The sequence below is a fragment of the Serinus canaria genome, chromosome 2 (genome assembly GCF_022539315.1).
Source record: "Serinus canaria isolate serCan28SL12 chromosome 2, serCan2020, whole genome shotgun sequence".
Classification (NCBI taxonomy): Eukaryota; Metazoa; Chordata; class Aves; order Passeriformes; family Fringillidae; genus Serinus; species Serinus canaria.
In genome coordinates this window covers 102946169-102967296 of record NC_066315.1, presented here as the reverse complement: position 1 = coordinate 102967296, position 21128 = coordinate 102946169, and the positions used below count along the sequence as shown (strand labels likewise).

Genomic DNA, 21128 nt, shown 5'->3' with positions numbered 1-21128 from the left:
TCGAGACAGAGCTGAACTTGCTCTGACTAAACCAAGCTGTTCCAACCTGTTGGCACAGACATATCTTGATGCACGTGTACACCACTACCTACCCAAGGAGCTGCACAGATGCCAAAGTTGCTCAGCGTGAAGCAGTTTGAACTGCTTGTGAGACACAACTCACAGTGCTGATGCAGCTCTAGCAGATTAAGTAACTAAACACAGCCTCACCAACACCTGAAGGAAAAATAGAAACTGCAGAAAATTACACATTGCCTTCCATACCGTCTACTTCTGCTTGCAAGCAGCAGCCAATACTAATACATGCGATCATCTTATAGGCCACCAGGTTATTTGCTACAGAACTAAACTGATTAATCCATTAGATTTGAGCTCAGGCAAATCACCTGCCCTCCTTTTAGATACAGCCTTGTTTCAGGTGTGTTGAAGTTTTACCGGCAGAGAGAGCTGTGGGGGTTTTCTTCCAGTGCACTACTTTTTTGCAAACTTTAACCCACTACCACTTGGAACATGTATCAAAAGTCTTTAAGTGGGAAAGGCAGCCAAAATTTGTGGACAAACCTGAGATACTGCACAAGGCAACAACTTCAATGTGAACTTTCACACAAACCCACTTTCAGCCTTTCCCATGGATCCCAGCTATGGGTATAGCCCTCCATGCTCGCATCCATGGAGGAACTTGTTTCAGAACAATGCCTTCACGTGCATTTTATACCTCAGGAGATAGGAATGAACACCCACTGGTCCATGGCCTTCTCCTACTAGCTAAAAATCTGCCACACAAAGTCAAAATTTATCTTTTCCTAGAAAGGCTGCTTCTAAACCTTTTGAAAAGTAACTTGAGCTCAGTGTGAAAATAAAACTTTTATTTTTTTTCTCCTTATAGAAATGACCTTGTCAAAGAAGAGAAACAAAACAAACCAAACCCATTTAAACAAACCTCTAAGAAAAAAAAAAAGAAAAAAAAAAGAAAAAATAAGGAAAGAGCTAGTTTCACAGATTCCACAGATTTGCCTGGACAATGAACAGGCGTGAGGCGGCTCTGGCGGCACGGAGAAAGGGAAATCTCTTCGAATCCTTGACGTGTCTTTTGTTAACTTCCCATAATTGCTTTTTTGGCATGACCACTGCCCGGACGCTCGGAACAAGCAGTTCGAAGAGCCAGCCCTCACAGCTGGGAAGCAGGGCTTTTCCACAACAAAAACAAAACAGCAAAAGCCAAAATAAAGCCATACGGCGGCGTGCGCGCACAACCCCCGCCCCTGAGCCACCAGTCCCTCGGGGGCACGGCTCGGATGAAAACACCGGCCCCGAGCGAGCCTCGTCCTGCTGGGCTGACACCGCGCGGGGCGGCAGCACCGAGCACTGGAACCCCCTGGACACCGCCGGCGGCGACACGGCGGGAAGGCGGCGGGAAGGGCGGGCGGAGGGCGCTCGCTCGGCGGGTAATGGCCCGGATCGCGCTGCCGCCGGCGGGACCTCGGACCGCGCCGCTCAAGCTCCCGCCTGGCGCGGCGCCGTCAGTCAGTCAGTCAGTCAGTCAGTCAGTCAGTCAGTCAGTCAGTCAGTCAGTCAGTCAGTCAGTGTGCCGTGCCTCGCTGACCTACAGCCGGACACGCCGCCCAGCAGCCGCCAAGCACAAGGGTCACCCCATACCGGAGCGAACCTCCGGCCCCGCAGAGCCGCCGACACGGAGTCCTTGGCGAAGTGACGTGACTCACCAGCTGCCCTCCCCCCTCACACATCCCCCGTTCGCCATACAACAGCTGTTTTATCTCCCGCTGTAATTACGCCACATAAAAATAGTTACAAGGTACTTGGGGAGGGCTTGCTGCTAAAGCGCTGTTGCTTCCCTTGTGCAGCGAATGCGCGGACTCCCGCGCTGCCGTGGGGGGGGGGGGTGTGCAGGGTGGTGGGTAGGGAATGATCCCCGCTCTGCCGTAGGAATCCATTATTTCATCAGCCGTTCCAAGCGCCTGCTGCTCACCCCCCGCGCCTGCCCGGCCGGGAACAGCCCCGCACGTGCCGGTGCGGGAATGACACGGACACGCTCCCGTGGAATAAGTGCACGCCGCGCCCGCACGCCTGCTCCGCGGCCAGGCGGCTTTTCCTTTCCACACCGAAACCTTCGCCCGTGACACTTTAGACCGCGGCTGGGCGTTCAGCAGTTTTGATTTTTTTTTTTTTTTTTTTTTTTTTTTTTTGCACCTGGTTTTGTCAGGGGGGCAGCGGGGGGACAGCCGGGACCCGCCGCCAAGGCCGCCTGTGCCCAGGGAGAGCTCTCCACCTCGCCAGGGAAGCTGGAGCGAGCTGCTGGCGGGTGTCACGTTTCTCATCCCGGAGGAAAAGAAACTGTTGCTGCTGCAGAGCGTGCTCGCCCGACAGCGATGAGTCAAGCTGTGAGACTTCTCTCTTTTACAGCTGCGATCATGTGCCGCAGCAAAACCTACCGGGCTGGGGAGGGGGGGAGTCGAAGGGGAGAAAAACAACCTTTTACGAACTGATGTAAAAATAACCGCAGAAACGGGGCTCGCCTTCCCCGCAGGGGTGGGTGGGGGTGTGTGTGGCCAGCGCCGGCCAGGCGGGGTTCCTTCGGCACCGTAGGGGATCGGGAGGAACAGCCCCCGCCGACCGGGCCGTTCGACACTCGGGAGGGGGGTGCCGATCTTTGGAGGGCTCCTTTCCTTCCCCTGCCGTACGCACTCTCCTTTCTTCTCCTCTATTCACGCGAAGGAGTGGGTGGTTCGTCCGGCAGCAACAGGAGGAGGCTAGTCAAGGGCAGCTGTCAAAATCTCCCCCCCACCCCCGCCTCTTCCTTCTCCTCCTTCCAGTTTAATGATCAAACGTCTGCTTGGAAGAAAGGCGAGGGAGCGGGAGGCACGGAGAGCTCCCCCCGCCGCTGCTGTTTTGTGTGCATGAACGAGCGGGTACAGGCGGACACCCCCCCCGTTCCGGCCGGTCCCTCCCCTCCCGGTTGTCGAGGCTCTGTCAGACAGGAGGGGAGGGAGGAGAAAGGAGGAGGAGGAGGAGGCAGCCGCCGCCGCGAGTGCCAGTGCAGCGCACGGTTACTCTCCCGTACTCACTGCGGGGAGGTGGGGGAGGGCGGGCGCTGTGTACCTTTCTCTCCCGTGCCTTTCCTCACTTTAACAGGCCGGGGCCAATCGCCAGCAGAAGGGAACAAAGGGAAGGGGGGAGGGAAGCCCACCCCGGCCGCACTAGAAAGCCCCCGGGGGAGGCAGAGCCCTGCGGCTCCCGCTGACAGCAGCGCGGCCGGTGACCGGGCGCCTGGCTCCGCGGCGGTGTTTCTTCTTTCTTCATCGACCTTCTCCTCCTCGCTGAGCTTAAAGGGGGAAAGCAGCGTCCGGCGAAGGGAGAGAAACTTGGGTCGGTGCGTGGGGTGTCCGGCGATCGGCTCGGTCCTCGCGATCAAGATGAAAAGTAAAAAAGGTAGTTGTGACGGGGTGCTGGGACAAAGCGGGGTGCCCCGCGCCCCTAGCCGGGGTGGGAAGGGGGGGGCTGTCGCTAAGCCAGCCGGAGTCCCTTTGCCTTCTCGGCCTTTTGTCCCCCGTGCCCCCCCCACGCCCCCTGGCCTGTATCCCGTGGAAGATTGCAGTGGATGCTCCGCTCCCAGACAAAACATGCAGGGCTGTTGTTTGGAGGCGGCCGCCTCTCTGCGCCGCTGGCTCCCTGTCAAAAACATGTCCAGCCGTTCGCCTCGTATCCTCCGCCAACTTTTGTTCTCGCCCCCTCCGTGGAGCCTCTTCCCCCTGCCCTCCCGTAAAACACTTCTGAACGCTTTTCCGCACCGAGCCCCGCCGTCCCCGCGAGGGGGACGAGGTGCGGGTGGTTTTCCCAACTTGGGGCGAGGAGAGCGGGACCGTCCGGCAACTCTTTGTTCGCGGGGACGGCAGCGTGGGGCTTGAGGTGTGGGGGGGGGCATCGGCGGCAGGGCTTCAATCCCCTCCGCGCCCTCGACCGCCTTGTTTCGCTGAAAGTTGAAGCCTTTTTTTATCCCTTTTATCCCTTAAAACAGGGGGACGAAACGCAAAGTACAAAAGTTTTGACGCAGGGTTAAAAGGAGTAAGACTTCCCCCCAACCATAAGGCTGTTTGAGTTTTCTTTGTGTCCACTTCCAAAGAGACAAACTTGTCAGTTAGAGGATCGTTACTCATCGCACTCGTGGTGCGTTAAGTGCCCTTAAATTAGCGCTTGGCCACAAAGACGCGGAACGTGCTTTCGGATCCAGCTCTCCTGCGCTGCCTGGGAAGAAGTTCTAGCAAAGCAGTGTCTGTTCAGTTGCGATTTGCCAGTCGGCGGCGTGGCTGAAGAGTGTTTTGCATTCAAAGACCATTAAATGCTCCGAAGTGGAGGGTTAGAGGGGAGCAGTGCGCATGTTCAGTACTCCAGAGTTGTGCTGTTTTCCCCCTACTATGCATTCCTGCGGCTCCGTAGTAAAGCAGGCTCTCATTGTTAGTACCCTTGGAGCAATTAATGCATATGTAGTTCGTGAAATCATTGGGCTGCTGCAGACATGGTGTGTACTAATATGGTTTGTAGCCCTCGTCAGAAGTTTTTTTTGGACATGCCGCTCGGCTAAGAGGAGCGCACACAAAGGGAACTGAGCCACAAAGCAAAGTTTAAAGAGTAGGCAGGGTGGTGCTGAGGAGCGCAGCGTCCCGCGGGAGCGGAGTGGGGTTTGATCCCAGGCACAGCCGGGGCTGCGCGCCCAGCTCACCCCTCTGTGCCCAGAGACAGAGGCAGCGCTGGCTTTTAAATGTTTCTTAGGTAGGTCGAGATTCTTCACCCTGTTGGAAGCAGTTCGTGGTTTGTTCCCCCCCCCTCTTTTATAGTTTCGCTGAATTAATTTAGCCCAGTTATTTTTAGGACATTCCTATGCTGCCTATTTGCACAGCAGTGGTGAGCTGGTTTCCTGTCTGCTGTTGCTTCCATTGTTCAGACTTCTCTCCCCGAGGGCAGCTGCTGGTTGGTGAAATACCAAACTCCCTGCACTTTCAACTGTTGTTCTTGCCACCCCCGAAATAAATGCGTGTGGAAAACGCTGACGTAATTTCTAGGTATGCATGTGTAGGGCTTTGTGTGTAAGAGAGTGTGTGTATGTGTGTGTAAGCTCTCTGCTTTGAGGATTGCAAATCCTGGGCTGAAACAATGGAAACAATGAAAGGTGACAGGCGGGAGGGAGAACTTTTGAGAGGGGCCATGGGCCTGGGGTTTGCGTGGCACAAATTAAAAGGTGAGGAGACAAAGGCGGAATCTTTTAAAAAGATGTTAGGGCTAGGGTGCCTTTATTTTAATAAAGGTTGGGCTTGTACTTATTTGTGACCTCCTGGCATTTGAAGATCATTCAAGAAGTTTCAAAGAGTGACTTTGTTACAGATTTCTTGCTTGCGCTCCTAGAAAAATCCCGTTTAGAAGAAAAAAAAGTGTAGTACAGCCAAGTCTAGTTGCTTTACAACTAATAGAGTGCAAGCTGTAAAGTACAGAGGAAAACAAATGGGCTGGTTCCTCAATTATGAAACTCATTCAGAGGAAAGAGGTGGTGGTTTTTTTTTTTTTTACTGTGGAAATTCCCTTCTGTATTTTTGTAGCTTTTTGCTGCTTATGAATAATTTTAAACGAATGTATTTTTGTTGTTGATTTTTAAATTCGCATTGCATTTTAGTTAGATTTTTGGTATGCGTGTTGAGTTTAAAAATTTTCAGTGTGTGATGCTGTTTTTGTTGATGGTTAGTTTTGTTGAGGGTTTTTTTATTGTTTTTTCTGGGGTTTTTTTGGTTTTTTTTTAAGCTAGCAGACGATTTAAACCTCAGGACTCTTCTATGGATAGTTTAATTTACAAATAGTAACGTGATAGCAGTCACACGGAACCTACTTGGCTTGTTAATTAGCTGATTTAGAACACAGTCTCCAAAAGGCACAGGCATGTGCTCAAGTTTATACATGTGAAGAATCTTACTGAACTTGGTTACAACAGGATCGGGGGCTTGGATAGGAACTGGTTCTGTTTATCAACGCTCTTAAAAAAAAAATCTCACTGAAGAAATTCAGAGAACCCTAAGGGGAGGGAGGTTTTCTTTAAAGTGATTTTTGTCCATCCCCTCTCAGAGGGCAGAGATTGTTCCTCGTGGTATACTTTGTCCTCTTTTGAATAACAATTGGCTTCTGCCACTTCCTCTGTGAAGCTCTTCCTCGACACAATGGGATAGTTGTTTTTTTTGATGCCTTTTTTTTCTCCCTCATAGCCTAAATTTTTCGTTTGCTTAACTTCCATTACATTTGTCTCAGCCTCTCTAAATACTTTGTCCTCCCCCTCAGAGTATTTCAGCATACCTTTTTAAGTGGCAGTGGTTTGTTTTGAAATCAGCTTTAGTCATCACTGTACTTTTACTCAAGTTGTTTCAAGCTGTTAACTAACGTTTGGGAGTTGAGCCCAGACTCCAGATCCTAGGTGTAATCTTCCCTGAGCTGATTACGGGGAGGACCTGTGAAGTCTTTGGGCTGTGATACAATGCAACAGTGCATTCAATCATGGATATGACTTCAGCTGGGAAGCCAGGAGGATAAAGTAATTTATAAGGAATGGATGCTGATCATGTAGTCCTTAGATCATTAAGAGCATAGACTACTCTTTTAAGTGGCAATGAGGAAGTGAAGGAGTGGGATTTTGTGTTGTTTCTCAGATCTCTCCACAAATGAACTTATGGTTCTTTAATTGTAGTTCTATAAAAGCAGGTTTTTTTGTTTGGATTAAATGTGTTTAGGGGGAGACATAAAATAGCCTGGCCCTAGCCTGCTTTTAATACAAAATAAATTAGTAGGTCAGCTGGGGCTACTCATGGTGTCCACAGGCCTTTATTCTGGGTGTAAATAACAGTAAGCCAATGGTCCAGTCACGGAGCGTGGCGAGGACCCTTTTCAGCTGGGCCCTGTTAAAACAGGAAACCAGCAGCGAATGGGCTGATTACTAACAAGACTGAAAAACAAAGCTGGGTTGTAATCAGCAGGAATGCTTTAATGAAAACAGAGCCTTGACAGCAACAATGTGGATCCTGCTCTAGTAAAAAATATCAGCTGGGGTAGTGCGAGATTTCTAGCCATGACTTCCTGTTGCTGCCAGCTCTGTCCTGCGCCTGAGAGATCTGCCACGAGTTCAGAGGGCTGATCAGCTATTTAAATGAGCTCATTTAAATGAGGAGAAGTCTGTACTACACTGGGTTTCCTGCTTAACCAAAACCTGCTTTGTGTCGCTAACTTACTGTGTCAATTAATATGACACGCGAAGCCGGCAGGTCAAAGGGCTGGCTCCGCTGGTGACTCATTTCTTGCTAGGTAGGTTACGGTTAGTCAGATGACAACTTTTACTTTAGCAAAAGATCTTATTTGGAAAGGGAGAAACGTTTTTATACTGCTGGCTTGCACACAGTATCTTATCACTTCTTTTTTTTTTTCTGCTAAAGGAAAAGCAACAGTTCTAGGAGAAGTTTTGCTGTTAAGTCAGTTTTCTGAAATTCAGGGAGATGACCATGGAGTCTTTTAGTTGTGTGGTGGATCCTGGAAAGGTCACTTCAGATTGTGTGGTGTGTACCTTGAATACTTTTTGTTAGGCCATGTAAGTACTGCTTGCAGACCATTAGACATGTACCTTTTTCATAGTAGTTTCTCCTTCCCTCTTGTTCCCAGCCCTTGCTGTTTGCCTCTCCCTATTTTCCAAGGTCTTGCCTTACTGGCCATTATATTTAAAAACAAACAAAAAACCCAACCCTGTGAAGTGCTGCAACAGTTTTGGTTCCTGACAAACAAGAACAGCGCACTTCAAAACATTGTCTGAATAGCATGGGCTAGTTTTAGCTAGTTTTTAAATTCAATTTAAAAGGGCTGAGCTGCTTTGCAGAGCTGTTGCAGGATCTTTGTTCCCAGAAGTGTTCCTCATGGCTCCAGGAGCCCGTGGTGCAAGGCATGTGCTCAGGTCAGGTTGCAAGCATGACAGCACTTTCCATGAAGCTATGACAAAGAGGTTTGCTTGGAATCATTGTAAGGCAAACTTTTGACATACTTTCTACACAAATTAAGAAACTGTTTACATAATTTGGAGTTTTATCTTGTGTTGGTTATTTAAATATTGTCCTATTGTTCCTATTCCATGACTGGATAATTTATGTAGCTAATCATCAGATTAAAAATTTGGTATGTCAGTTTGGTGTTTGTCAGTTACATAAATCAGCAGTTGGGAGAATGAAAACAATACCAAGTAAGTTACTGAAGTAACTATGCCAGACAGATTGCGGATTGATCATCCTGTTGGGAATGCTTGCATATCAAAACTGTGTGTTTCAAATTGGACAACTTAAACTAAATTTAAGGATGTTGGAGCTATTCATAAATAGGGGAAGGAAAGATAATTTACCATGTCAGCTTTGGCTGAAGTTTGGAAGTGTGAGGAAAGGTCCTTCTCTGTGTCTCTCCCTACTCTGCTGCCAAGTATTAAGGAAAACTTGCACATGCATACCTTCTGTCTTTCTTTGCGTGGTGGTGGGGGCTTTGGTGGCTGGCTGGTTGGTTTTTTTAAAGGGCTTTACTTCCTTCTTGCTTCTCGCTTCTGTAAGTACCTTTACTTCTGGATATAACATAATCTTAGATAGTTTAATATTTTCACTGGTTCATTTCTTGTTTTTTAGGGCTTACTTTATTTCCTTGAATATAATTTTTTAATTATGGGTGATTTCCCACAGAAAATCTTACTTTTGACCTTTAGTTGACTTTACGATTAACGTTTTTAGTTTTGGTGTTACAAGTGAGCAAATTTCTTCCTTTCCTCCCATCAACCCCCCAGTCTAAGTTCAAAAGACAAAATTTTTAAGGGCTAGTTTTCCTTCTATAGGTTCTGAAACTGCTTCTGAAAGCTAGTGTGAGTTCACTTGAAACAAGTGTCTTATTTGGGTAGTATCTTATTTGGACTTGTATATAGTTTGTGAGATTCCTAAAATTTCTGGTGAGTTTAAAGCATGGTTTTCTTTGTCTTTTATGGAACTAGTGACTTGTGCATCCTACCAAAGGAGTAGAATTGTAGCCTTCCTAACTAATGAATACCTGCTCATTTGTTTGATTTACATTCCATAGCTTCATGTTACTAGTAGTGTGGTGTTTATATATAAAGGAATAGTCAGATTGTGAAATCTGTTCCTTCCTTTGTGTTGGAGGGGGAAGGTATGCAGTTAATTGGCAAGTTTGGAGCCCTTATAGTAAGCATAGCACAGAACACACGTTTCCAGGGGTAAAAATATGAGATGAAAACCACAATGTTGAAAAATTAGTCAGGATAAAAACTGGTACCTCTAAATGATCACGGTTCTTTGATACAGAATACAATACAGTGCGAGTCTATTTCCTGATAAACTGGTGAACTCTTAGGCACCTGGTTCTTCCCTTCTTCTGCACTTTTTTCCTTAATAAGTGGAAACCTCCTTACGGGTGATGAGAAACACAATTTTTCCCTTTTTTTCTTCCATTAATTTTTCTGAATAGGTGTAATTATTCCTTTATAAAATGTACAACCTATCCCTCCCAAGAGACAAGCATCAGGATGTTAAGAAATAATTAAATAACCTATTGCTCGAGTTGGGGTGTTTTAAGTTCTTCCTTGTTGACCTTTTGCTCAGCCACTGGTTAGTTATCCTTGAAAAAAAGTAGGATGCATACCACAGCCAGAAAACTTGGACAATATTCTCATTAGATATAAGCTATCTGATAACGTTCAGCAGATAAAAGGTTGCCAGGGGAACAAGAAAATGAAGGTTTGCAGAGAAGAATTCCTTTAGGAACAGATCATTGGTGCTACTTTTTTGTTCAGCTGACAGAAGAGCCACAGCATGACAAGTTAACGCTGCAGGACGAATCTCCCGTACGAGGGGCTGTGACAGCAAACACAGTTCACGTGATATGAAATGTCTGTGCCATACAGTGCTGGAGCCAAAGAGTTTACGGATTTAGGACGCTGATTGTTCTTGTCTTTACAATTGTAGGTGTAGTTGCAATATCAGGCAGTGAAACGGAGGATGATGACACTATGGATGTCCCACTGGATCTTTCCTCATCTGCTGGCTCAGGCAAACGGCGGAGACGTGGCAACCTGCCCAAGGAATCTGTGCAGATTCTTCGGGACTGGCTCTATGAGCACCGATACAATGCTTATCCTTCAGAGCAAGAAAAAGCGCTGTTATCCCGACAAACACACCTTTCCACACTACAGGTATTTAAAAAAGTTGCTCTCCCTTCTTAAGGAGCTGTTTTCTGTTTTAATTCACCTGTGGTCTAGCCGTGGATACAAATGTTTACATTGCATTTGAGATTTCCTTTTTATTGCTGCTCTCCTGTTGATGGCACCCGTAAGGAGAGATAGGGACAGATTATGTGTTATGATGATCTTAGTTTATTGGGAATAAAATTATTTTTGTGGGAGAACAGACAGTCATGAATTGGAGCATGCATGCTAATTTTTTGCGGAATCGTGCCCCAAAAGACATAAAGTGTCTGTACAAGGTAATTTATTGTGAGAAGGAGGTATTTATTTGTCAACAGAGGTTTTATGGTGATAGATGTGCAGCTTAACATGTAACTCTTCACTTCTAAAATGGCAACTTGAGGCTCGTTCCAGTAGAACATGGACATATATAATTATGTGTATGATCACTGCCATAAAAATCAGTGCAACAACCTATATGGGATGGAGCTACTCAAGGGTGTTAGTGCAGGTATGGATGAGGTGTTTGTATGTTTATTTTGGATTCTCATCCTGGGATGCCACTGGCATCTGTGAGGTCCCTTGGGCGCATCATTGTCATCTTCTGTGATCATCTTGGGTCGAACAGCTCTTGCCCATTGCTGCATCCCATGTTGTGGGAAGGTGGCTGCATGAGAACTTGGGTAAACCAGGGTTTGGCTTTGGGAGCTGCTAAATAGAGAGCACTCCAGTTAAGTCCTCGGCTTTATTTTTCCATATTAATTCATCAGTGCAAGGTTCATAATTGGCTACAGAGTAAAATTTTCTTAATGCAAAATTATAAAGAAGACTTCCTTTATGTAGTAAAGAGAAAAAAGACGTTAAACTATAAACTATCCTGCATTGCCCAGGAAACTGGTTGATATTTAAACAAGGACAAACTTAAGTGAGGTAATTCATGTTATGTCTGTCGACACAGTCAGTTGAACAAGGAAAATCAGTAACTATTTGTGGGAGGAGTGGCTCTCTTCAGAGAGAAAAGGTTTTCCTGTTGTTAATTAACCTAAGCTAGGGAACAATAGCCAATAGGTTAATGTGTGTGCACAGAGTTAAAAGCTAAACCCCTAGTTTGGACTTCATATGTCCCGGGGCTTTCTGTAACAGGAGCAGGGAGTTGGTAGCACCGGGACAAGGGAAGGGCCCTTGCCAGGCATGTCAGAACTTGTCAGTAGGTCTCTATTTTGTTGTGCAGTGAAGGAAACTGCTTGGAGGGGTTCATTAATCTAACTGTCCGCTCTAGTGGCACATAGTTGGGAATGAATGAAGGTAGAAATTAAGATGTCATTATATTCCCAGGTCTGCAACTGGTTTATCAATGCACGCCGCAGGCTGTTACCTGACATGCTGAGGAAGGATGGCAAAGACCCAAATCAGTTCACTATCTCGCGGCGAGGGACCAAGCTTCCCGAGGGCGGCCTGGTGGAGTCTGCCATCAGCACAAAGAACTACATTCCCCTGCTGGATGAGACTGCCTTCCTTCCTGCTGCCGCTCCGCTTGGCAAAACTGTGTCCTCTCCCAAGCCAGCTTCCCCGGGATCGGTCCTGGCTCGGCCGTCGGTGATTTGCCACACGACTGTGACTGCGTTGAAAGATGCCCCTTTCCACTTTTGCCAGCCAGCTGATGTAGGCCAGACCACGGACCTGCAGCAGCCCCCGGCTGGCGGCTTCACAGATAGCCCCCTGTCCTGCCACGAGGACGCATCCAAACTGGGACCTGGTGCAAACACACAGAGTGGGCTCTTTAACACTCCTCCTCCAACACCACCAGACCTTAACCAGGATTTTAGTGGATTTCAGCTTCTGGTGGATGTTGCACTGAAAAGGGCGGCAGAGATGGAGTTGCAGGCAAAACTTATGGCCTAAATCCCCTTCCTTCTCCTTCCCCGTTTTGTTTTACCAGGCAGGGATCTAACAGCTGTGTGGTTATTGCCACCCACACGATATCAAAAGACTTCACTGCGTTATTATTATTTTTTTTTTATTAATCTTATTTGCACAAGGGGATTGCTGAAATGAAGCTTCCTGTCACTGAGATGGTCTTCAGTGGAATACGGTCATTCCAAGAATTTTGAACTTAAAGCTACTGTAGAAAGAAAGGATTGTGTGTTTTGTTGGGATTTTTTTTTAATGTTTTCTTTGTAGATTTTTCATAATGTGAGATGTTTCCCAAGATCATGTGATTTGTTTTGTTTCTTTCAGACTGTGCAATATCTAGTAATGATATAGAGTCTTCTTATCATTCCCATGTGGAACGGAATATACCGACACGCTGTCTAAATTTTCAATTTTTTTAACAATACAAACTTTGGATGATCATGCTTTTTTCCCATAATATAATAAAGTATTTTCTTTAAAAGAGATGCATACAGAGTATTTTGTTGAATACAAACTTTGCAGAAAACATGAATTACCCTTGAAACAAATGGAAGTGAGAAATTTTTGAGCTCGTACTGACTTTGTTTGGTTCAGAGAGCCACGAACCAAACTAGCAGTTGTTGTTAATCAGATGTTTAAAAGAATGCTGAAAAGTGGGCCAGAAGTACCTGATTGTGTTCTGCTGTGTTGAAATGTTTTAAGGGGCCAAAGGGAGCTATGTGGGCAATTCTGACTAAATTTCAGAGGGAAACCTTGGGCCTCTCTAAGAGTTCCAGCTCTTGGCTCCTTGAAATATTTTAGGGCTGGGAAATGTGATGGCCCATGGGGAAGATCTGGAGATAAAAGGAAGAGGCCAGAAGAGGGGCTGGGACAAGTGTTCTTTGCAGATCTTTGTCATGCAGCTCCTAGACATGACTGGTGACAAATTTTGATAGGGGAGGGCAAGGGCTTCTAGCCTTACTTGGACTAGCAATGACAGGGTTTTTACTCAGTAATTCTAGTAGACTGAAATAAAGTAGGCTGTATTGCACTGAAATCTGAGTTCTGGGAGCCAGGTCTTTGTGAGATACTTTAACAGGTGGTTGGCTAAGATTTAGAAGAGATCCCTGCTGTATTGGGGTGTATTTTTGCCAACAGAATCTAAGTTACCTTTCAGAAAAGGACTTTGCTATCAAAATGACTTATTACTGAAAATGGTGAAGACTTGCAGCTCACATTTCAACTTACTTGAATGTCAGTTGCCCCAGTTGCCCACCCTTATCCTTCCAGCAACAATGAAATAAGAGACCTCCAGGGTAAAAAAATGGTTCTGGCTAATCTTTAAAAACAAACCAGTTGTCTGTTTGGGAGGTTGGGGGAGGGCTTTGAGGAGTATGAGAGTTGGTGAATTTAGGATATCATTATGAGTAGAAAAAAGACTACAATATTCTGACTGCTATACTGTTTTGCTCTGGCCTTTATAATTTTCTAGTGTCAGATATATTCTTTGTTCTCTGGAGTGTTCTTTGGAATTCTTCTGAACTTGTGCCTCTCTTGAACCTTAATTTTTAAAATCAAAATGGAAAACAGTAAACACTGGTTTACTTATGACTACTTTGGTAACACAGTCATCCTAATATACAGTATGAATATAGAATTATTTTTTAAAACATTGGAAATAAAGCTGGAAAATAATTTTGAACATACAGATGGCTGTATACTCTGTCTGCAAGGCAGTGCAGGTGGGTACAGAAGAGCCTAGTCTAGTATCTCTGGACACCCTGTACTTGGTACTTCTGAGCTGTTTTTCCTGGGGTACCTATGTATGTATTGTTTGGTTGGCTTTTTTAAATTACTAATTGTAAAATGGAAGTGTATTTTTTTGTCACTGTGAGGTTCATGTTGAGGGGGAAGTTGATTAATAGACATGGTTTTGTGGAATAGGTGATTTATCTTAAGGGGTGCTACACGCCCAAAGTGGAGTGTCATCTTTGATAAAGGTTTGGAAGATGCCTTGTCCTTTCCTGTTCTTGCAGGAAGGATCTTTATTCACTCCTTACACCCATGCTTCACAAGTGAAAGAAAAACAGCCTCACAGTTATGTTTGCATTGTTTATTTGAATTGCTCGACATTTTCCTCTTTTGTTTTTTTTTTTTTTTCAACGCAGTATGTTGGTGTGCTGTGGGGCACTCAGATCATTACAGGGGATTTTCAGAGATCTTTACTCTTCATTACTTTGCCCTTTAAAATAAAAAATGTCAACAAGTTTAAAAAGAAGAAAACTTTGCTGGCTGAGCTAACCAGTTCTGTAATTTCACTATAGCAGCTGCAGTACTGAAAATGAAAATAGAATGAGGAAGAAAGCTAAGAAAGCTGTTGCCATTCAGGTTAACAGTTTTCATTGAAAGTAAAAGCCTGTGGTCTCTCTGCTGTTTTCATTTACTATTATACAAAGTGATATACATGTAAATGACCACCCAAGTCCTGATTGTGTCATGAGCACTGCATTTCCTTTTTACTGACTGACTTACCCTGGGAACTTCACTGGTGACCAATTCTGATTGAGTCTAGTTATATACTTAAATTATGACTCGTGTTAAGGTTACACCTAGAAGTTTGGCTGTAGTCATATATCAGATGGCTGTGGCTGAGTAGCACCTGACACCACACCATGTAAAAGCTTTTCCCTGGCCTGAGGTGTTATTTAACTTAGAAGAAGAAAATTACTCACATTGAGTGCCCACTAAAATGTATCAAAAGGGAGTTTCTGCTCTCCTGTAATCTAGTGCTGATAGTTTTGGTGCTGGCTATTGAAGTTTACCTAAACCTATTCTTTCTGAGCATAAACCTGAAGTAACTTTATCTAAAGTTATCACAGGTAGGTAGGTATATGTAGGGCATGGGGTGGAGCTAGGATCCTGAACTGAGCAGGAGTCCAAGTAACAAACCAAAGGCTTCCAGTGCTGGCCACAGATCCCTGGTAGAGCAAACAAAAAGTTATTTGTGAAACTTATTTTACCATGGAAAGGAAAAAAATAATATAAAGAAGCAAGGGGACAACATGAGTGGTTTTGCTGTCCTTGCAGCAGTGATAAACCTAAATGCAAAGCAGTTTTGTCAAAACCCAGCCTCTGGCTGAAAACAGAAGTTGAAAACACACACTTTGGCTACTCTGAAGGGAAGGCACTGCCCTGTGTTACTGGAGGCTGTGTGGCCAGCCAGGGCGTCAGCGAGCGAAGAGGTATGACAAATTCCTGCCAGGGAAAACAGCTCACACGCAGACTTCGTCAACCTTGTTTTCATGGCTTTTGTGTCTTGTAAACAAGTTGTGGCAGCTGCATGTGATAAATCTCTGCGCAAAGCAAAAATAATTACAATAGGGAGGGAATCTTGACCCTGGCGTCGCTGCCTGTCGCGCAGGGAGGGAGGGCGGGAGGGAAGGAGGGGGTGGTGTCTCGCTGCCTGTCGCGGGGGGTGGTTTGTGGTGTCCCACATGTCTCCCTCCCCGCCTGTGCCATGAGGTCAGCCGGCAGGGCTGTAAAACCGTTGGAGCTGCAGCAGCTGGCCTCGTGCTGTGGGGGAGGGAATGGAGTGGAACGGGTCGAGCGGGGCTGGAAGGCTGGGCCGGCTTGCACGGCTGTGTCCTGCCGGGCCATGCTGGCTCGGACAGCATCAGGATCCTGCGGCCCGGCCCGCGCAGAGCGGGAATGGGGCGAGCAGGGCTGGAAGCTGGGCTAACTTGCACCTCCCGGGCCGTGCTGGCTCGGATAGCTGCAGGATCCTGCGGCCCAGGCAGAGTGGGAATGGGGCGAGCAGGGCTGGAAGCTGGGCTAACTTGCACCTCCCGGGCCATGCTGGCTCGGATAGCTGCAGGATCCTGCGGCCCGGCCCGCTCAGAGCTTCACTGGAAAAGGGGAAGCAGGAGAAAGTAAGCAGCAACCAGGGAGAGAGGGCGTGTGGTGGAGAATCAGTTTTCCCCTTGGAGATGAGGTAAGGCTGCAGTGGGAAGCCCAGCCCACAGAAGGGGCAGTGCAGCTGGGAGTCCAGGTGCACCGTGACCCTGCTCAGTGTCACTTTTACACCTATGGTATTTAGGCCACTTGCACTTAACTGTGTCCTGCCTGCCAAAGTCTGTTTTCATTTGCCATTTTTCTTCAGTCACTTATGCAGGGGTTTTTGGTAACCCTTGGAGTACTTTATGTTCTCTTTAAAACTCATTTCGTTTTGGTGTTTTTTTCTTTTTTTTTTTTTTTCTTTTCTTTCTCTACTTGGCATCTTGCAATTGTCAACTTCCCGCCTGGCTTTTTCCCAGTAGGGATTACTGGCACAAATACAGCTCATGTTCACTTTTCAGGACATTACTTGTTTAAAGTCTCCTGTTCACCAACTGCCGGAGTTGTTACATCTCTATCCTGTTTCGCTGGTTCAGCAGGCTCTTCTCCCATGAGTTCCAGCCTTCAGACTGAAGGAGAAGAGATTAGATTAGCCACTCACTCTAGCAGAATGTCACTTGGAGCTGTTGCTGTTCCAGACATGATAATTGTACCCATGTGTGCTGTATGCGGTTCAGTGTCTATTCCAGTCCCTGTCACGACAATGAGTGCCTGGAGTTCTGCACACACAGAAAATCACGTAAACTGGTGCTAGCTATGCTACAAAATAAAAACTCAGGCTGCTTTCTCCATCTATATTTTGCATGCACTCCTGCTGACAGCTCAAAGCCATTTTGCTCACCTTTCCCTTTGAAACTGGCTTTATTTGCCTTCTAACTCCTTTTTCTTTCTGAAGCTGAGGTGTCAGGTCTGGGACTACAGCTGGCAGGAATCTCAAGTCCTGCTACACACATTTGCAGAGCAGGGTAGCTTTCACCCCCACAGGTTGACTTCACAGCCCTTTGTAGCTCTGCAGAACTACTTCATTGTGCAACATGAATCACAGTCCCTGAAGCTGATGCAGCCATGAAAAAGTCACATCTGCCTCCCAGCTAATCTGTGTTCCACTGGATAGCAGGGTTTCTGCCAAATTCCATGTGCTTCTACTGACAAACAAGGTGTTGATCTTTCAGCTGCTTACACAATGTGTAATAAACCTGTAAGAAGGCACAGAGATAGGAGTACTTTGAATTAGTGACTTAACTGGGGGGAGGAGGGGGGGCACAGGTGGCAGATTGTGAGTTGAATGAGTGCAGCTGACAACCATCTAACCCTGTTTATTCTTGGATAGCTTCCCTGGGACCACAGACCAGGGCTGTGGCTGCTTTCTCTAATTGCAGCCTAGGCAGTGCCTGCCCTGGGCACCAAGCCCTATCTCTAGGTGTGTAACAACATGACCCTCTTGGAGTGAAGAACCCTTGTCTAGGCATATATAAACCCTGCACATGGTTTTTGTTATGAGCCTTTCACCACATCATTTAGCTGACAATGAAGAGGATTGACCTGACTATGGTGAGAGTAGGTCACTGAGCTGTGGGTTTTGCAGTAGATGTATCTACTGTAGATGTTTGCCTGGCTTCTCTGAGTCTTTCCATCTCTGTAGAGTTGCCACGCTGCTGGGGAAATACTGACCTGGAGTTCCTCTATCAGTGACATTTCACAAGTTGGCAGGACTCACCTTCTTTTTGGGAATATTCATTTTTATATGTAGTAGTACAGAAATAACTCCCAACTGTGAGGCCTGTAGTTTTACTAGTATGGCATTCTGTAAGTGTACACAGAATGTTTGATCCTGCCTCTGAAGTCCCTACAGCCTGGTAGCTCAATGGGAAATCATGTGTCACATACTCCATACTTGCTTCTGCTTCGTCCCCAAAACCAGAGTTAGGGCCTGAGTGGCTTCCATAAGGGATAAACCATTTGGTTTCTTTAAGTGATGTGTCCTATCTAGTTTCAGCATAAACCAAGTGTTCTTCCCTAGCTCAACTTTTCCTCTGTGTTCTAGCTCTTTTGCAGGAGCAAAATCGGTATTTTTGTTGATTGGCAAATAAATTTTAGTGCTTAGCTGGGGGCTTTGGGCCTTTAGAAGCCTCTCCTGTGGAGGCTGTTGATGGAGAATATAGTCTTGATCATAATTTGCCATCAGCTTATAGATTTTACCAAGATGCAATATTGTGTGTGTGTATGTATATCAATATCCCATATTTATCCTAGTAAGGATACCATATATGTATTGGCCCTGGAATTTATATAAAAAATTAAATAAAGTAATTTGACAGATGTGAGAAGAATGTGATGTTCCTAAGCCTGCTTTTGTGAATTCATATAGCTTGTCTTGGAAATTTTTCTGGATAGAAGACACATAGCTGATGGTAAGGATCTCAACAGTTTTGTAATTTTCCTGAGTAAGCATTCAGCTGTTTTGCCAGAGCTTGTAATTTCACTTCCTTTTCTAGCCTGCAAAGTTCTGATTGCTTGACCTTGTGTCCAGTGTTTTATTTTGTTTTCTTTTGCACTTCTAGTCTCATTCCTTGTTTGAACTCTCTCTCTATCATTTCTTTCTCTGTTTGACTTGAGAGTGCTTACATAATATCACCCATTTAACTAGGTTAGAGATATTTTGACTAGTTTTGTACTGGTTTGAAAGGCATCTGATTTCTCTTACTCCACTACACTAACCACAACAGCAAATCTTGCTCTGATGCAAACAGATCAACTTCTGTTCATGAGAGAAAGCACATTTTCCCTGTGTAGATAGCTTTTTTTCTAACTTCTGCTTTCTGTGTTGTGACAGGGGTAAGGCAAGGAAAGAAGCAATTAATAATAAAATCCATTGGGCATTTTCAAAAATGGAGGGGGTCTTTTTAGTTTGGAGTCAGTGGTGTTGCTGGTTTCAGTGTGCTTTCAGAGTCCTGGCTCTGCTGCTATGAACCTTCTCCTGGTGAGGTGTGAAGCAGACATTCCTCTGCCAACCTGAAGGAAAAGGTTAGTTCAGGTTATTGTATTAAACACCGCTTAGGCAGTTGCTCCTGTAACTCATTCTTCATGCTAAATTCAGCTGGCTTGCATTCAAGCAAGGTATTTCCAGTGATGTGCTGCCAGCTTTCTCCAAAGGCCTCCTCAAAAGTTTTTCTTCCTTAGCTGGTGATATGTGGAAAAAACCTTCTGTAACTATCTCGGTTTAGTGTATAGATTTGCATCTGCAAAGCACACACTGTCTGTCCTAAAACAGTCAGTCCCTCCACTTCCCTTCCTCTACCAAACCTACCTTGACCCCTGCTACTGTGTCCATGACACCTGGGGCAGAGAGGAATGTCCCATTCAGCCTCTGAAGGGAGAGTGACATCCCTTGCCATCTCTTTGAACCCTAGGAGGAGGTGGTGGGAATGCAGACATACAGATCTCCCCATGGGAGAGTTCGCACTCGGTCCTGCAACACCTTACTCCTTCAGCTCCGTGTGATCACGGGGTGCTGGTGGTCTTGGGGAGGGCAGCGTGTGAAGCCCAGCTGGGTATTGTGCCCACAGCCAGCGCCACTCTCTGAGCTTCCTCTGATGTGGCAGTGTGAGTTTAAATAAGCAGGAGGCATGAAAGGAGGTGTGGGGGACTGTGTCATTTCTCTCATATTTACACTGATAAGCAACAGGTATTTCCGCTGTGAAAAATTTAATTTCCTTTCCTTTTGAAATGCAGTGATGCAGAAGCCCAGGTTTCCTTCCACGGGGTCAGAAGAGCAAGGAGGGCTGCATGGACCAGCTGATGCCTGTGCTGGCCAGACTCTCCCCATCTGGCAGAAATGACTCATTGGTGGCATGACCCAGGCACTGTGAGGCTTGTTGAGCTCAGGGGGAGTTTGACTTCACATCCTCTATTTCCTTGAAGATTTGTCTTTAGTCCTTGCCTTACCCCAGCCCTCATCTGCATTTGCTATCCAGCCCGGGCTGAAGTGGTCTGCCCCAGATGCCTTCCCGGTGCCGGTTGTTTTGGGATGTGGGCTCCCTTGTTTTGGGATGTGGGGTGCTGCCATTGCAGAGCTTAAGCTGCTGCCTCCACCTGGGGCTCATTACGTGCTGCTTCCTCTCCAGCTGCCAGGGCCCTGGACAGAGAGAGGGAAATCGCACGCAAGGCGCTTGTAAAACCCTCAGCCCTTTCTGCCATTGGAGTAAGAGCGGGCTGAGCCTCCCTCCCTGCAGGACGGGCTTCCTGCCCTAGGAAATCCCCTGCTGTAAGGCAGCCCAGCAGATCCACCTTGGGGATCTCAAACTGTGGCCAGTCTGCACTGGCTGGATGCAGAATGAAAGCGGCGGGCTTTTAGAAAACTCTAATAAAACCTTTGATTATACATAAGGTAAAAAAAAAAAAAAAAAAAAAAAAGTGATCCTGCCTGCTCCCCGGCTCTGTGCTTTGCCTAAATTTACTTCCCTGGAATACGCTGGAGTTTGATCTTTGAGAAATGATATATAAAAAGCCCACATGTAAAAACTTAACTGTTCCAGCGATAGGATCATAATCTGCCTTTGATCCTGTAAATTGTTGAACCACAACTCTATTCGTTGCCCAAGGACTGCAGGAAATGTACGCGGGGTTATGCAAATCCCTAGGAGAGGGAATGTTTTGCAGGAAGCGGGGGAAGATGGCTCTTGCCGCAGCTGTCAGTCTCTGGATGGCAGCTGAATAGTTTGGCAGTCCCCGCTCTCTCCTGTGTCACCCCGCTGCCAGTTCCCACGGCTCCGACCCCTCTCTGCTCACCGTCCAGTTGTGCAAGTCTGCAGCGGCGAGCTTTTTTCAGATCTCCCCCTGCGTGTGCTGGTGGCATTTACAGGCAGAGTCTGCAAGCTCGGTCCTTCGTCTGCATTCTTCTCCGAGCCACCACTGTGAGTGCTGTGTTCATGTTTTGCCTCTAAATCCCCACGACTTTTGCCGGCTGGGGATGTTTGCATGGGGTGAGTCAATCTGATGGTAAGACACAAAACAATTTATTTGGGAACTTGAGGGGAGATAACCCTGCACCAGAGCCAAACCAAGGCAGGACAACAGCAACAACACA

General features: G+C 46.4%; 1 protein-coding gene across 4 annotated transcripts; it reads left to right on the top strand.

Annotated features, from left to right (window-relative positions):
* The first annotated feature begins 1454 nt into the window (after positions 1–1454).
* Positions 1455–12654, top strand: TGIF1 (TGFB induced factor homeobox 1). 4 transcript variants are annotated; one of them, XM_009102281.3, is made up of 4 exons: positions 1455–1813; positions 2222–2399; positions 10038–10264; positions 11591–12654. In XM_009102281.3, exons 3-4 carry the CDS (start codon positions 10082–10084, stop codon positions 12155–12157), a joined length of 750 nt encoding a protein of 249 aa, XP_009100529.1. In that variant the 5' UTR covers positions 1455–1813; positions 2222–2399; positions 10038–10081; the 3' UTR covers positions 12158–12654. The 4 variants fall into 4 exon arrangements, with proteins under 4 accessions (XP_009100529.1, XP_050827147.1, XP_050827146.1 ...); XM_050971190.1 differs by lacking the exon at positions 1455–1813 and having other exon boundaries at positions 2214–2399; XM_050971189.1 differs by lacking the exons at positions 1455–1813; positions 2222–2399 and adding an exon at positions 2434–3447.
* Positions 12655–21128: the final 8474 nt, after the last annotated feature.